This window comes from Felis catus, chromosome B1 (genome assembly GCF_018350175.1).
Source record: "Felis catus isolate Fca126 chromosome B1, F.catus_Fca126_mat1.0, whole genome shotgun sequence".
NCBI lineage: Eukaryota > Metazoa > Chordata > Mammalia > Carnivora > Felidae > Felis > Felis catus.
In genome coordinates this window covers 192,599,139-192,615,955 of record NC_058371.1, presented here as the reverse complement: position 1 = coordinate 192,615,955, position 16,817 = coordinate 192,599,139, and the positions used below count along the sequence as shown (strand labels likewise).

Here is a 16,817-nt window from a genome sequence, read left to right as displayed (position 1 = left end):
TGATACTTAGAGACCAGAGCAGACTTAGACGTAGAGTAGGTCATCAGTAAACATTTGTAGATTAAATGGATGTGAATGGTCCTGCAAACAGAGTATGAAACGAAAAGAAAACCAGAAACTAGCCTACACTAATAGGCAGGTAGACTTGGGTCAGCCTCAAATCACTTGGTTTGTTTCTTCATTTCCAGCATTGGGTTTATTAATGTTTTACTTGTGGAATTAGTTAATATTTTTGTTTTGCCTTCCTTCTCTTTAATGTTTAAGGAGAAGTCCTTAGAGGTCATGCTTTATCTCCTTTTTCTTACAGATGAGGCACATTTATCAAATAAAGTGAATGACCCTCATCTACTATCCCAGACAGGGCTGTTTATAAATTGCAAAGAAGAACATCAAATCCTTGGAGGAAAGTGCTGCAGGCATTCAGTCCAGGAAGTCAAAGATGGCTAACAACCTTTCCACGAACATTCTCAAGTATTCCAAGGCTACCCTGGGGTTTGGGATTTTATAACTGGTTTTCTCTTTAAAACTTCTGACTTGTTAAGGAGTGCATCTGGAGTGGAGTAGACTTAAACTCATTGACTTTCTAGTCACTGCATATCTGGTCCTGTTACAGACATCATGGAAGAAGAAACAAGATTTCTGCTTTCCAAATATATTCCAGTGACAGGCATGAAAGGTCAGAACACAAACAGCGGGACAACAGGAAGGTAAACTGATGATTGTGTAAGATAATTCAACCAATGAAGATGCTATGGGAAAAGTAAGACAGGCAATGCGGTGTGATGGCAAGTAGCTGTGGTGGCAAGGTCACGTGAGATGGGCTGACCAGGAAGGAACTCATGGAAAAGATGACGTGCCCCGAGACCTGAATAATAATGAGCCAGCCATGCAAAAATCTGCCCAGAGCATCTCAGGCAGTAAGAATGATGATGATGATATAGCAAGTACTTACTGAGCACTTACCGTGTGCCAAGATTTATTTGAAGCCCTTTGCCAGTACTGTTTTGTTTAACTTTCTCAAAAACTCATTGAGGTCAGGGACTACTGATGAGGAAATTTTATTGATGAGGAAACTGAGGCACTTGAAAGAGTAGACAATTAATTACCCAAGGTTCTATAGCTAGATAGATGGTCTGATACAGTATCTGATACAGAAGTCCAGAGACTCCACCAGAGAGAGGAATTTGGTATGCTGGAAAAGAAATATCAGGCTGCAGAGCTGGAGACTTCTGTGAGATGGAGGAGGGGAGGTCCTATCCCTTAAGGCTTTAGAGACCAACCTAAGGATTTTGGATTTTCACTGGATGGTTTTAAGCAGATGATTTTAAGGGCCACCTCGGAGGAATGACACATCCTGACGTAGGTTTTTAAGAAATAAATTCAGGCACTAGATATACTAGTCCAGGTGTAGTAGTAGTAGGGGTAAAAATATGTATGATGGGTAATATCCTCGAGGCCTGGGATTTTGCAGAAGTCTGAAAGAAACAGGGATTGTGAGATGGGTCTGGTCAGGGCCTTGACCCCATGACGCTCAAGTGTTCAGAGTTGTCGATCCATTGACTCTGTTGACAATTTGGCAGAACTGCTTGGTCATCTCAGTGGAAATGAGCGACCTCATCCAGGTTTTCAACCCTGCTCTAGTTAGGAGGTGACATTTCTGCAGCATGACAGAATGATGAGGCATCAGGCCAACATGGGATCCAGTCCCAGCCTGGCAGTTTACCCATCGAGCCAACACTTTTATGAGTCTCAGTTTCTACTTCGGAAAAATGAAACCACGGACACCCGCCTCCCAAACTTGCTGTCAGGACTCAGTAAAACCAAGTCAGCATCTTGCACATAGTAGGCAATCAACGTTTCCAGGTCAATCAAGGCTTTCCCTTGTCCTTTGGTGGAATATGCCAGACATTGCAAATTTCACTTGTTTTCTCTTAATTATGGTACACATTTATAGCCATTCCCAAGCTCATTGTGCAGATCAACACCACAGACTTTGGCCTCAACTGCCCCCCTCCCTTTCACATATTTATTATCTCCCTAATATGTTTCTTGAACTCTACTCGAGCCATGCGACGAGGCCGTACAATCCAATACCTGTTACGATATTCAAATAATTTGAGTTTTCTGTGTGCAGGAAGACGGTGCCTATGCGGAGGTGGGGAGCATCCCAAGGCCAGATGCAGAAAGCTCTCGGGCTGAGCAGTGAGACCTCCCAGCCTCTCTGCATATTTCAGGCTACTTCCCTGCCTAAGCTCTTAAATTCGAATAGCTCTCCCCTTCCCCCCTTTCCTGCATTTTCCTGACACTCTTTCTTACCCATTCTAGACAATTAGGAAGGCAATTTCCCAGCAGAATTAACTCTAGGCTCCATCTTGCACTTAACTACCGTCCCTCGGCTTTTCTTCCCCCAGAGTACCAATTTCCCACCTGGCCATCTCCCTTGATTTTCGGTGTCTTGTTAAACAAAAATTTCTTTCTCTTTCTCTCGTGCCCGAGACTGAGAAATTACTTTCTTTAATCCGAGCCCTATTTGTACTTTTAAAGCCAAGAATTTTAGAAGCATTCATGGCTCTGAAATTGTTTTCAGTTAGGATTGCTCTGCTAAAATACTGTTGTTGTTGGTGGTGGTGGTGGTGGTGGTGGTGTGTGTGTGTGTGTGTGTGTTTCTTTTAACATTCTGATAGCCGTTCCCTCTGGCTTGATTTTAGAAATCACTGTTTTCTAGACACTGCGATGTCTGTATGTTACGGTTATTTCACTTCCTTAAGAGTTAACTACTTTAATTCCTTTATCATACAGTCATATGTACTACCTTTCTATCTCCAAATGCAATTAAAAGTGCCCTTCGGGTGTTCCAAGTTTTAATCATTCTGTGTGTGGAGCGTTCCCATGGCTCAGAAGGGCTTTCTCTGTCTCCTCTCAGATGGAGCCTTTCTCGGAGGAGAAGGAGGAGGAGGAGGAGGAGGAGGGGGAGGAGGAGGGGGAGGAGGAGGGGGAGGAAGAGGAGGAGGAGGGGGAGGAAGAAGAAGAGGAGGAGGAAGAAGAGGAGGACGAGGAGGAGTGGAAGAGTCAGAATGAGGGGTGGCAGCTTTGTTCCAGAGGCCAAATTCCTCACTTGTTATAGCATTGGCTCTCTTGTGTGGGCCGATGCCAAGAAACCGTTTCTCACCAGCCGTGGCTGTGCATAGTGGTCTTGGGGGACAGGCCACATGTGAGTCCAGGAAAGCACTGCTCTCTCCGACTGGCTCTGTGATCATAGGCAGTTACTGATTCTGACCTGTAAAATGGGAATTATAACACCTATCTCATTGTTTTATTGAGGATCTATAGAAGTTCCTCCAAACTGATGGTATTATAATATTTGTTCTTCAAGATGGTCCTTGGGAAAAGCTGGCCCTCGTCTTTTAATCAGGTTCATGTCAGTGCTCTACATACAAGTGTTCATCAATCTGTGTGTGACATGCGCTCCTCTAGCCCTTGGTTGGTGGCCGCTTGCGGTGCAAGTTTGATGATACCGGAACCGCCCTAGATCCCAATCAGTGCGATGAGTCTACTGGTCGCGCACTTGGATGTCCTGGCAAAATGTCAAATTGCTATCGCGGTTCTCACGTTCTTACTCTCATTTTTCCGGACTTCCTCACAGAGTAGTAACAAACAGGTTCAAACCTGCAACGATCCATGGACCACATCTTGAATAGCATACTTTCAGCTGCGAGCCTGTTGAGAGTCTAGAACACGTAAGCATTGTGGGAGGTGCAGAAGGTCTGCTGGCACGGCTCTGCCCACCCCCTCAAACGTCAGTGCTTAACAGGGTTTGTTGCCAGTCTGAGTGCGTAAATGGTAAATGGTCTGCCCTGATGCCGGCCTGTTCTGACCACCAGTAACTGTGCCTCATTTCCATCACTAAGCGGGGATTCCTATTCCATCCTCAGGCTTGGCTTGGCATTTAGGTGGGAAACGGGATTGGATTGTCATCCCTTCTCATGTTATAAGACCAAGGAAAAGAACCTGCTGGCAGTCAAAACCTTACCAAAATAACCCAAAACACCCTGGCAGGATTTCAAACACTGACTCCACCCACACTCACTCTCCTAGAGGCCACTTCATGTCGTTGGTGTTGGGGATCACTTTCTAAAGCCAACTACCTAATTCTTCCGGGCATTGGACTCTACTCATTTGCTACCAGTAGAGGCTACGTGTGGGGACCGATGTTCTTACAGTACGACAATAACAACAAAAGTCTTCATTCACTCGGGAAATTCAAGGTACAGCGGCCAAAAGCATTAGATGCCTTCATGCCCAGCTGATGGTGCTGCTTACTTGAAGAGTTAGACTTATTCAACAACACCAACAGCAGAAGGTTATAAATAGTGTTGAAAACACCCAGTGATAAGGATTATACCCTTGTAATAACATTTGTATTGGGAAGGGGGGTACCAATATACGGCACGTGTCTCAGACTCCCTCTCTTCTCCCTCCTTGGCAGATATTAATCAATCGCTTCTCTGTCTTCTGATCTATCATAGGGCTTCAGAATGTCGGCATAGAATTCAAGGCCATGGCCAACATATAGGAGATGATGAATGGGATGAGACTCCCTCAGCCTTCCAGGGTCGTAATTTAGAGTTAAATGTGCTTTTCACGTGCATTATCATTTCAGCCCTCACCTAGGATGCTGTTACTATGATTCACAATGTACATAATCAGAAAACTGGGGCCCTGAAGAATTAAGGCAGCTGGTGGATATCACACAAGAAATAAGTGGCCAAAGTGAAAGCTGAGCCCTGATCCGCTGCGCTCAGATAGCAAAAGTATTTATTATGCTCCTTCAGAGTGCAGGCTTTTATAAACCATAAGTCATTTAATCTTGTGAATCATAACTCATTGCAACCTGTGAGGCATTATTCATCCCGATTTCAGGATGAGGAAAGTGGGGCTCAGAGAACTGGAACAACTTGCTCAAAGCCACTACAGGTAGTAAGGAGGGGAGGATCTGATCCCCCTTTCTCCGAATCCAAAGCACATTTGTTTCTCTTAGCACGTGGACCCCACAGTTCAGCCTCTGCTTACACAGAGCACTGCTGGGAGCAGGATGTGGCAAAGGTGTTCAGAGGAACAACATTAGAGACAATGACAACTTGAACATGACTTCAGTGTTTGACACTTAGAGAATGATTAAATAAACACTGTCAGAGCACCACACTGGAATATTTGCCACTATTATAAACGGATGATATGATGACTCTGTAGAAACATGCAAACGTGTTTACCAAATAACATTAAGAAATCATATGTATACTGATTACATTTATGCAGAAATTATGCATATGAATGGATAAACGGTAAGGGGAAACACAAAGAAAATATCTCTTGGTTGGGATGCAGGATAATAAGATGTTTTAAAGTCATGTTAGGCATACTGCGGGGAGAGGCGGGGGAGGTTTCTGTACCTCAGTATGAAGAAAATCTGGCCAAAGAAAATAGACAAAAATAATCACCCATTAGGAAATTTGTCTTTAAGATTTGAAAGAACACATTTCTTTTTTTTTTTTTAGTTTTTTTTTTTAACATTTATTCATTTTTGAGAGTGAGAGAGGTAGAGCGTGAGCAGGGGAGGGGCAGAGAGAGAGGGAGACACAGAATCCGAAGCAGGCTCCAGGCTCCGAGCTGTCAGCACAGAGCCTCATGTGGGGCCCGAACCCACGAACCGTGAGATCATGACCTGAGCCGACGTCAGACACTTAACCAACTGAGCCACCTAGGCGCCCCTGAAAGAACACATCTCCAAAATAATGAAAAGGGCGTAATGGCATTTAGAATAAAAACTAAATACTGATTCAGAGCAAGTGGATGTGGCGGTATTAGAATAAAAATTTCCCGTTGGGAACTTGGGAGAATTTCAGTGGAAATTTTGCACACGAGGGGGATCTGGACGTCCCATGCCTGTTTCCTTTCATTTCCTCAATGTGTTCAAATTTTCTGCTCTTGAGATATCGTGGTGAAGTTCTAGGTAGTGATTTTGCAAATCAATCACACATTTTTCCCCCTAGATACTGTTGGGCCAGTGACTTCATCTGAATTCTACTGTGTGTTTTTGGGGGGCAGAAGGAAGGGTGTCATTCAAAATCTAGTTTCCACTTACCAAACTCCCATCCACCAGCCATCCATTCAAGAGACATTTACTGGGTACTTATTGTGATCTAGAGCTTAGGAAGCTCTGGAAACACAAGACAATCCATCCATGTTCTAGTTGCTGAGTCTAGAGCAGAAGACAGACGAGTGCAGTGACAATTCTTACACAGGACCTACCAAGAGCTAAGCGAGAGACCGTGTGCAAAGAGCTCCAGGAGTAGTGACGAGGGGCAGCTGCCCTGGCTGAGAGTCTCAGAGAGAGAGTCTCAGAGGAGGTGACTGACAAACAAATCTTGAGGGATGAGAAGGAGATGGCCAGGGAATACTGGGAATACTGGATGGGAAGAGAAAGGAACAGTGTTCCAGGCAGTGAGTCAAGCAAAGTCATACTGCGCCGACTCACGGAGGCAACAAACAACACATTAGGGGAGCGGCCAGTGGTTTATGTGGCGATAGGACGACATGTGAGATGGGGAAAGGATATGGGGCGAGGCTGGGTGGCAGCAGAGGCCTGAGCATGGAGGGCCTTGAGTGCCACGGGAAGACAGCATGGGGAAGCAGAGCAGTCAACCAGTGCATGGGAAACCACAGAGTCCAATTGAAGTCATATGCTGAGACCAACGGGGCAAGGTTTCCTCGCGGATATTAGGAGAGAAGGAAATTGGGGGATGACCCAAGTCCTCCACCAAGGAGGCAATGCGAACTGTAAGCAGACCTACTTGTTCTGGGCCCTTCAACAGCTAGGGAGAGGGAGTATACCTTATCCGTTCTTGTCAACACCCCACCCCATCCCCTTTTGTTCCTGGCACACAGTAGATGCCACCAAAATGTCTCTTGGTTAGATGATCTGACTTAAAACTTAAAAACAAAACCAGAGGGGTGCCTGAGTGGCTCAGTCGGTTGAGTGTTCAACTTCAACTCTGGTCATGATTACAGCACGTGAGTTCGAACCCTGCATTGGGCTCCGTGCTAGTGGTGTGGAGCCTGCTTGGGATTCTCTCTCTCTCTCTCTCTCTCTCTCTCTCTCTCTCTCTCTCTCAATAAGTAATTAAAAAAAAAAAACAGAGCACCTTAAATACCCAAGGTGGGAGAAAACTGTTTAAGCCAACGTCGCCCTGCCCGTGTTGAGCATGCAAGGATCGTCCCCCTCCGTCATGGATGGGAGATGAATGAAAACTGTGCTTGCCACTGATGGCATCTTGGGATTTTGCATCCTCCAGGTCTTGTCTAAGTCCTTATGGACACGATTTCTGTATTGCCCACTCCCATTCTCTTTGTGGAAGAGGAAATGAAATCAACATCAATTATTTCTTTTTCAGTTGGAAAATCAAATTCATTAAAGTCATTCAAATTTAGGAAACTGCATACCGTAAACACTCACGTACAAGAAGTGCTTACAGGAAATTTGAAATGATGGCAATTTCAAACCCTGAGTGAGAAAGGACTTTCACTTTGACGAAATAAAAGGCAAGAGTTAGGAGGAATTGTGTTGTCCTCAGGGGTTCTTCTCAGGAGCTCCAAATCCAGGGGAATCCAATGAACAACTCAACTCTTCCCAGGGACCCTCACAAAAGCACACTTGGCAAATAGGAGATGGGACCTCCACGTACCTCTATCACTGCAGTCCAGTGAGGGGGGTGTAATACCCATTTTCCAGACAAGGAAACTGAGGCTTCGAGAGGTTAAGTAACTTGTCCAGGGTCACACAGCTGGCAAATGGCTGAGCTCAGATACATACTCCTGCCTGCTCCCAACCCACGTGCCAGCATGAGGTGCTCTCCCTGACTGGGCTGTGTTCTTGCTGGAACAAAGCTCTCTCCAGAACTGTGCCACTCAGCTCAGCTATACATTCTGGGTCACAACACCTACCTTGTGCCGGTGCCTCAAACAAACTTAACACTTATATTTCAGCCACGGGAAACTGCCTGGAGTTCCCCAAACCCACTAACTTTCTCCATCCTTCTGTGTTGCCACTTGAGGTAGCCCCTCTGTCCAGTCTACCTGCGACCACCTACCCGCCTTTCAGAATCAATTCAAGGGTCATCTCCTCCGTGAAGGGTTTGAGCCTCCCCTGTCCGCCCTCCAACAACCGTTCCCTCCTTTGTGCCTGGACTCAGGCCGTAGGATCAAATCCCTCCTCTGCCACCTACCAGCTCTGTGACTCTAAAACATTACTTCCCTGTGCCTCAGTTTCCTCACCTGAAAAACAGGACCAAAAAGAATCCCCAATTCATAAAGTTGTCGTGAGTATTAAGAAAAGACTTCCCGGGCACCTGGGTGACTCAGTCAGTTAAGCATCTGACTCTTAATTGCGGTTCAGGTCATGATCTCATGGTTCGCGGGTTCAAGCCCCGCGTCTGACATTGTGGAGCCTGCTTGGGATTTTTCTGTCTTCCGCTCTCTCTGCCTCTCTCTGTCTCTCTCTTTAAATAAACAAATAAACATTAAAAAAAAAAAAGACTTCCTAAAAAGTCCATAGCAAGAGTACCTGGACATACTAAGTGCTCAATAAATGTTAGCTATTACGTTGTTCACTGTACCAAGGACAGATTTCTTGCACAGATCTGGTTTTCTTGTGTACTTAAACATACAGAGATCTCCTTGAAAACTGTGGAGACCTGGCACAAAGACGGCGTCCAATAGTTGCATGCAGAGCGAACAATGAACAACGAACAGCGCATCTGGCAGGAACGACAAGGTTGCACAACCGGGTCTCAGGGACTGAGATGCCACGATCCTATCAAGCTGCTCCCTGCCTCCCTGTGGTTGCTGGACTGGATCTTTTTCTGAAATGCCAGGGGGATGGCAAGACTTGCCGTTTTCCAGCAATTAGGGCAAAGGACACATTGTCGAAATCCTAGCTCCTTCTCCCCACCCATAGGTCTCTGGTTTCCCCACTAGAGGTGTTCGTTCTATCACCCTACACAGGGAAACAACCTCCCTCCCCAAGAGTCGGCGACACATTTTGTGAAATGCATCACATAGTTTCCAGGAGTGTCTCCCGGGCAGGAAGTAGTCCCGGCTACCGTGCTGTACCCGCCCCTTCCTCCAGCGACGACAGTCACCCCAATCGACTCTCCACTGTCCCTGACCACCGGCAGCCACGAGACTGATTCGGAATGTCACGGCAGTGAATGATGCTGTTTTGGCGAAGCTAGATGGCTGTAACTGCTTACCTTCTGTGCTGCTTAATTTTGTGACATAAAAGACACAGCATATTGAAATTTAAGATGTCTGGAGTATTTCAAATCTCTAGCCCTTCTTTCCAAAGCAGGATGCACCAATTTAAAAAAAAAAAAATTAAAATCTTCTGCTGGTTTAGAAGGCCGTGGATTAATATTTGCCAACACTCGTGTCTGACCTCCTTTTCTGATCTGGGAGTGGTTTTGGAGCTCCTCATGAACAATCTAAACAATGCCTCAGATGACCCCCTGAAGGCAAAGGCAAGGTCCTGGCTCCTTAGAAGGATGGAGGAGTTCCAGGTTTGGTTTTATTTTATTTTATTTTATTTTATTTTATTTTATCTTATCTTATCTTACCTTATCTTATTTTATGATTTATTTTCAAATTAGATCTTAAGAAACTTAACAGAAGACCATGGGGGAAGGGAAGGGGGAAAAACAGTTACAAACAGAGAGGGAGGGAGGCAAACCATAAGAGACTCTTAAATACAGAGGACAAACTGAGGGTTGATGGGAGGTGGGGTAGAGGGGAAAGCAGGTTTATAAATGAATGCACTTGGTGACCGCTCAGCTGTCTTGTGAATATCAGCTGATAAGAGCACTAGGGAAATCTGGGATCCCACTTCTAATCCGAAAAGAAAAGCTTCGTTTGTCATTCTTAGCAACCACTAACCAGGCCAGGTCTCATCACGGAAGCCAAAACAGTGGTTTTGGGAACTGAATGTGAGTTTCCGCTTGGCCTTGACCTACCAAGTGGTCCATGGTGGCCCCGAGTATTTGCCAGGAGGGGTGGCTTCGATCCGGAGACCAGAGGACCCCTCCCTGGGCTCTCATGAACCCTCATGAACCTCACTGGAATTGTGGCCAACCACACCCTGCTCGCCTCACCCAGCCCTGGAAGGGGCCACATCTTCTCCACACTGAAGGCCCAGCACCTGGCAAGGCCAGGAAGACAGAGTAGGCTCAATGAAAGGGTCCTGAGACAATCAGTAGATGAAGAAGTGATCAAGGGAGTGAAGAAAGGGAGGAATGGAGGCAGGATGGTCAAACAGCTGCCTACCCAGGATGCATGAGCAGAGGAAGTAAAGGAGTGTTAGGTAGACCCAGAGTGGGAATAAACAGCCAGGTGCCATGTGGATCTCTGTGATTCCAATAGGAACCACGATGATGAACACATAGTAGGCGTTCAATAAATTATGCCAATGAACAATAACTGGGTGCTTTCTGTCCCTAGACACTGCTCTAGGCCATTTATAGGGATTGTCTTGCTTAACTTGCACATGAAAACCTACAAGGAGCTGGCATTACTTTTGGCAAAGTGGATTAAGGGCCCATGATAGATGTTGACTCCCCTGGGCAGGAGAGACATGATCCAGTTCCTGTCAATATCATCATGCTTCATTCTTACTAGAAAAGCAGCAGGACTCTGCACAGAACACCATGGATTCTAGAGCCAGACAGCCTGAGTTCAAGTCCCAGCCCAGCCACTCAGTGGTGTAAAGCTGGGTGACTGAGTTCACTCACTTGCACTCTCTGTGCCTGGCTCTCTTACATGAATGGTGCTTGTGCACATGGGCCATTGTGAAGGCTAGTGAGTCAGGACATGCATGGATGGCGAAAGCATGCTGTAAGTGCTACATTTAAGTGGTAACCTTGGAAACACTGTTCTGTATTGCCCAAACCCCCACATGTTTTCTTGTATCACTGTTGGGAGAGGGGTTGGTACCAGTCTCCCTCAATTTGCAAATACGATCTTTTCAGTCTCTGTGGGTTAAAATCAGAGAACCACAGAACGTGGGAGCCAGGTGGGTCTTGTTGACCCCAAAGTGAAGGTCACCATTTTACTGATGATAACAGGAGGAGCTAGGGAAAGGGGAGGAAGAGAATTTAGCATTTATTGATTTGTATTAAATGAAGCTAAAAGACTTAATAAAGAATCTGTCCAGATTTCACCAGAGAGTCAGTGACCAAGTCTAGAATAGAATCTAAAATCCCAGACTCCTCTGTGGAGTCTGTTGAGAACACAGAGTATGGAACTTCTTTCTCTGCCTGAGAAGAGGCATCTTCAGATAGTTTAAACTAAACCTCTCATGGTCTCTAGCATGATGAAATGCCTAGCAGTGGAGAACAGCCTTCTGAATTCCTATGGCTAGAACATGCCAGAGACCCCCATTTTCCCAGTCCTTGCTACTCACTTCTATTGTTCCGGTGGCCCCATGGGGGCAATTCTAAATACAGAGCCTAGAGATTTGGAAAAACCTAGTTCCAGCTACCCTGGCTGGGGTCACTTGCCTGTCCACCCATCCTCCTGGGTAGACCCTGGATTCCTTCTGAGCAGGGACCACAGGGCTATTTACTGGAGAACAACCCAGTTCAGGACTGCCAAAATGGTGGTGGTGTTGGAGCCAAGTAGGGTGGTGGGCAGCAAAGCTGATCCAGCTCTTTCCTTGTCTGGATTTGGCTTTGGGGCATCTAGGCTGGATGGAAAAGGGCTCTTCTCCCTCTATTCAGATGGGGGACACAACCATACTCATGGTTGATCCTTCCGGAGGCTTCTGGCCTGGCAGCCTGAGCAGCCAGTTGCTCCAAGACCTGGCTCCCAAGTTACTCTCCCTCCTGACTCTCTTGGCTTCTCACTCCATGTCCCAGCATCATTAAACTTCTTGGAATTCCATCCCCTAACCCATCATGCTCCTTCTTTTCCCTCTGATGGGAGTGTCTTTCCTCCCCTTCCTCTTGTTTGCCTTTGTTCATTCTTTCATACTCAAGTCAGGCACCATCTCCTCCATAAAGCTTCTCTGATGTAGTCTTCTGAGAGGTCTCCCTTCTGCACTCCCATTTTTCCACTTGGAGCTTTCAGTCATGGCATTTACCATTTTGTATATAATGTTCTCTCTATGAATCTAGCCCTCATAGGAGTGGGTTTCTTAATGGCAGGTGCCATGACTTTCGTCTCTGAATCTTCACTGTCTAGCCCAGGGCGTGGCCCATGGTACTGAGTTCATGACTTGGAAGCATTTATTCAAATCATTGTTAATTCACAGAAGAGAAAAGTCCAGCCAAAACATTTCAACATTTCCACATATGCAAAATGATTGTGCATAGAGGGTTGTGAATTCAAAACAAAATTCTCAAACCTACACAGCACTCAGGAATAAAGAAACAACAGCGTGAACTCCATGATGGGGTGGGGGCCTGAAGAAGTGGCTGCAAGTGACAATGATGGAGCTCAGAAACAAAGGAACGTGGAATGTGGCCGCTGCCTTCTTGTGGAGTTTGGAGGACAATGCTTGCCTTATGACGGAAATCATATTCTCTACCTGCAACATGGCGACCGCAATTCTACATTACACACCACTGTGACATATGTTACCCTTTTAGACCAAATATGGAAGCTAGAATTATTATGTAGGCAGAGAATCTTGCCTAACCCTTAATTTTTAAAAATAAAAACTGACTTCATATCCAACCCAAAAAATCTGTTACGTGTTACCCAGAGAGTTCTTAAGAAGACTTAGAAATAAATGTCTGTGTTACACCGTCGGGCTGCCCTCTTTCTGGAGGCACACAGAGTCTCCTCAGAGACACTCCTTGGGTGGAGATGCAGAGGCAGTGAACGCAACAATAGTACATTCGAAACCCGAGACAACCACAAGGGGCATAGCGCCCAAACATTTGATGAGCAGACATTGCTAGCCTTTGAATAATGAATTCCAAGAGTCATACAGAGAGAGGGAGTTCAATCCTGATGATGTCTAAGTTTGCTGTTTTGTTAATTAAACCCCATCCCCTATTGAACACACACATACACACACACACACACACACACTGTGGCGTAAGACAACATGCATATTATGCTACATTGCCTCGTTTTAACTCCTTGGTTAAAGATACATATAAATCTGTAAAGCACTTTTCAAATTCATCAGGAAATGTAATCATCCCATTGGTCTTACCCTGAGGTAGTTGAGGGTGAAATTTGTTAGTCCCATCCTGGTGATGTTTTTGGATAGCTGATCCAGGACCTGAGGATCTTGTGCCTAAAACAGGAAAAGAAAATCGTATCTTTTATTTCTGCATCATGGTGCCAGGAAAGTCTTGGATTCTACTACAGTTGCTAAGAAATGAAATCTTGACACTGTTGGTTTTTCTCAGAGGGGAGGTTGCTGGAGACAATTTAATTTACATTTTGAAGACACTTGAATATAATGGCTCAAGAACATTTTTGGGTCAATGGTGCAAGATCTATGGCCAGGTAGAACCAAAATGAGTCAGACAAGCTTTCAGTCCTTGGGAGAAATAGCTTTACTTCCTTCCACCAGTGAGACACCACGTGTCTTCAGGAGGAGGGTCATTAAGCCAGGACGCTTTCAAGTCTTTGGCACTCGCCAGAAAAGGCAGGGCCCCTGGGTTTGGTAGAGCCATGCTTTAGGACTGGCCTTTGTTTTGTGTTGTGGTAGTGTTGTTTTTAACAGCTTGGAGTCCAAGACTATATTTGAAAACTTTGCCATTTCTACCAAATGGCAATATATATATATATATATATATATATATATATATATATAACCACATATACCATACATATATATATATACGTATACACACACACACACACACACATATATACGTGTATATATATATATATATATATATATATGTATATATATTTAAGAATTCTAACTTTCCTCCCCATTAAGCTGAGGCTAGCAATAGATGTTCTCAACAATTTTCACCCCGCACATCCTCCAGGACTGTAAGGGGAAGCACCACATTTTCCAAAATATCCGCCACATGTATAAGAGCAATGTGGCATTCCATAGGCTACCCCAGTGTTCTGTCGGGCTAGAAAAAAAAAGAAAGTTCTTTTGGATTGCATTGTAAAGTGAGTCTCTTGGTTGACGCTCTTTCTTTCGGTTTGTCTTTTCTTCTTTCTTAACTGGTAGAAACAAATTGGAATGAAATAGAGAGACTCAAGTAAGCACCCTTTTGTCTTCCTGCTTGCAGTCATGAGACGATCTAGGTTGTTCTAACACTTTAATTTATTCTTTCCTGTACTTAATTCTCCTCATAGTCACACAACCACTTGGCGTTGTGTATATCAGTAACAAAAACAGATGTCAGCAAAAAGAGAGCCGGTCACTTCTCACGTCAATTTCTGGAAAGGGCGTCCTCTGTGAATATGGAGCCAGTATTTATGGAACCCCTTTCACGAGCCAAGAAAAGCTGGTTCTGTAGATATTCTCTAGTCATGACCGACATCGAGGAGCTTCCTTTGCACAAGGAGGACAGGATAATAATAAATGAATGGAACTATGTTGCTGCTGCTGTTAAAAGCCAGTCACCACTACTTGAAGAGGACCTACTGTGTGCCAGGCACTGTTTTATGCCCTTTACGTGCATTAACTCTTAATCCTCATACCAATCAATCCTCTGAGGCAGACTCTATTACTGTATCCATTTTACAGATGAAGATCTGGAAGCACAGAGATGCCATGACACTTGCCCAAGGTCACACAGGAACAGGGATACACCTATGTGGTCTCATTTTAGGGCCCAGGCTCCCGACCACTAACCTCTGCTATCTTTCTGTCTATTCTGAAAACAATAAGAGTGACAACTCCAAGCTGCTTCAAGGGGAGCGAAGGATGTGAACTGGGCTTTGAAAGTTGAGAAGAAGTTGGGGGTACGGATAGGAGGGAAGATTGGAGCAGAGGAGTTGGGTGCCACAGCAGAAAGTGCAAGGTCAGTGAAAAAGGTAGAGATTGGGTTAACCAGCCGGGAGGAGAGGGTCGAGGACAAAGCCTGGGGACACAGACTGGAATTGGATGGTCGGGAGACAGATAGCTTATCAGCCTGGGTTCTGGAGTCGGTACCAGCTGAGTTGAAATCTTGATTTCCCACTTTCGGGCTGAGAAGTACGGAGTAACTTATCAAGCCTGAGCCTCAGTTTCCTCACTTCTAAAACAGGGAGAGTGAGAAGGCACCTCTCTGGGTCACTGGGAGGATTAAATATAATGTGTACAATACTTAGCACAAGGCCTGGCATAGCAAACAGCCAGTAAATACTAGCTACTGTTATTGTATTCTCTTTTGATTGTACAGGGTCTTAAAAATCAGGCTCATTAAGTCTGATTTTGCCCCAAAGCTTTTTCACAGAAACTGCTGCATCATGCATTATGGAAGAGGGATTTATTTAGTCAATGCCTTTGACGCCTTCTTCAGGGACTGCACTCGGCTAGCTCTTAGCAAGTCTTACCCCTCACACACATCCCCAACTTGGCATTGAATCTGGCCTTGCACCTAGTGGGTGCTCAATAAATTTGTCGTGGTTCATGGTCGAATGAAACCGAGAGACTCCCAAATCGTCTGCTTCACTCCAACACCATGGTTAGGAGAGACGTTGACACAGATCTGAGGTACATGAGCCCCACGTCTTGTCAGCTGGTTCTAATCAAGACTGGAAACTGTTTTTCTTACTTCTTGTTTTATTTCTTTCCCCAGTTATACATAACAGGTTTAATAGCCCAGGCAGAGCAATACTTGATAATGACTCCATGGAATTTAAGAAAAGTACAAACTGTTTATTGCGGTAACCTCAGTTTGGAGTTTAAAATAGTAAAGTATCAAAAAAAAAAATCTCACAACGCACCAAACTCACAAACAAAGGAGAGGGAAAAGGGCCTGTGGAATAAAATGGTTGAGGGAAAAGCTCAAAATTGAGAGTTCATTGCCCAGCTTGTGAAGATTGTTGGCATTCTTTACAGAGACAGAACCGGACTTTTTCTCGTTGAAGAAATGAGGGGGTAAAAGAAAAGACAGTAAAATAGTGATAAATTGAAATTACTTACGTGCATGGCTAGAATGCTCCTTGGGACTAACTCTCTGTATTGTCTAATGGTAAAGTGCCATGTTTTTATTCTCATGAGATCATCAAAGGTGAACTCCAAGATCAGTCTGCCTTCTGTACATACCTAGAAGCAACAAACATCACACTCATTGGCTGTGCACCTTGTGAATGCCACATTTTTGTAACTCACATGTCAGCTACTCAGCGGGGTCTCCCTGACTGTCCTTGGGCAGCACCGTATCTCAGTAAGGATGTGACACAAGTGCTTTATCCACAGCACAGTGAGGCAAGTGTGAGCCCTAGAATCCGTGGGTCCCGAAGACGGCACAGTCGCTCACTAGCCATGATTTACTAGTAACTTTACTGATTGCCACGAAACTCTATGAGCCTCTGTTTCTTCATTTGCACATAGGGGACCAAAACCCACATTATTGTAATATTATGTCAAAAGTGTGTACCTGCAAAAATAATACCCTCCCCACCTCCTTTTACTTCTGTTGTCATCATCTTTCTACCATCAGAGCTTGAAATCTTGTTCTAATCGTGGTTGCCCTACTCTGGGAGGAAGTATCTGCTAAAATTATTTATGCTTACGTGTGACTTACTACAAGGTTACCCAATCAGAGGAAGTTTTCATTTTTAGAGACAAATTCCAG

The 16,817-nt window shown here is 44.9% G+C and overlaps 1 protein-coding gene across 16 annotated transcripts in view; it reads right to left on the bottom strand.

Moving 5' to 3' along the window:
• The window catches only part of LDB2 (LIM domain binding 2), a 381,861-nt gene that overhangs the window by 61,206 nt on the left and 303,838 nt on the right, over positions 1 to 16,817 (bottom strand). For all 16 annotated transcript variants that reach the window (XM_045056560.1, XM_045056562.1, XM_045056559.1 and 13 more), the window contains 2 exons: positions 16,163 to 16,285; positions 13,271 to 13,354 (listed from right to left, as the gene is read on the bottom strand). In XM_045056560.1, the coding sequence (XP_044912495.1) occupies positions 13,271 to 13,354; positions 16,163 to 16,285 (207 nt within the window). The remainder of the gene's footprint in view (positions 1 to 13,270; positions 13,355 to 16,162; positions 16,286 to 16,817) is intronic.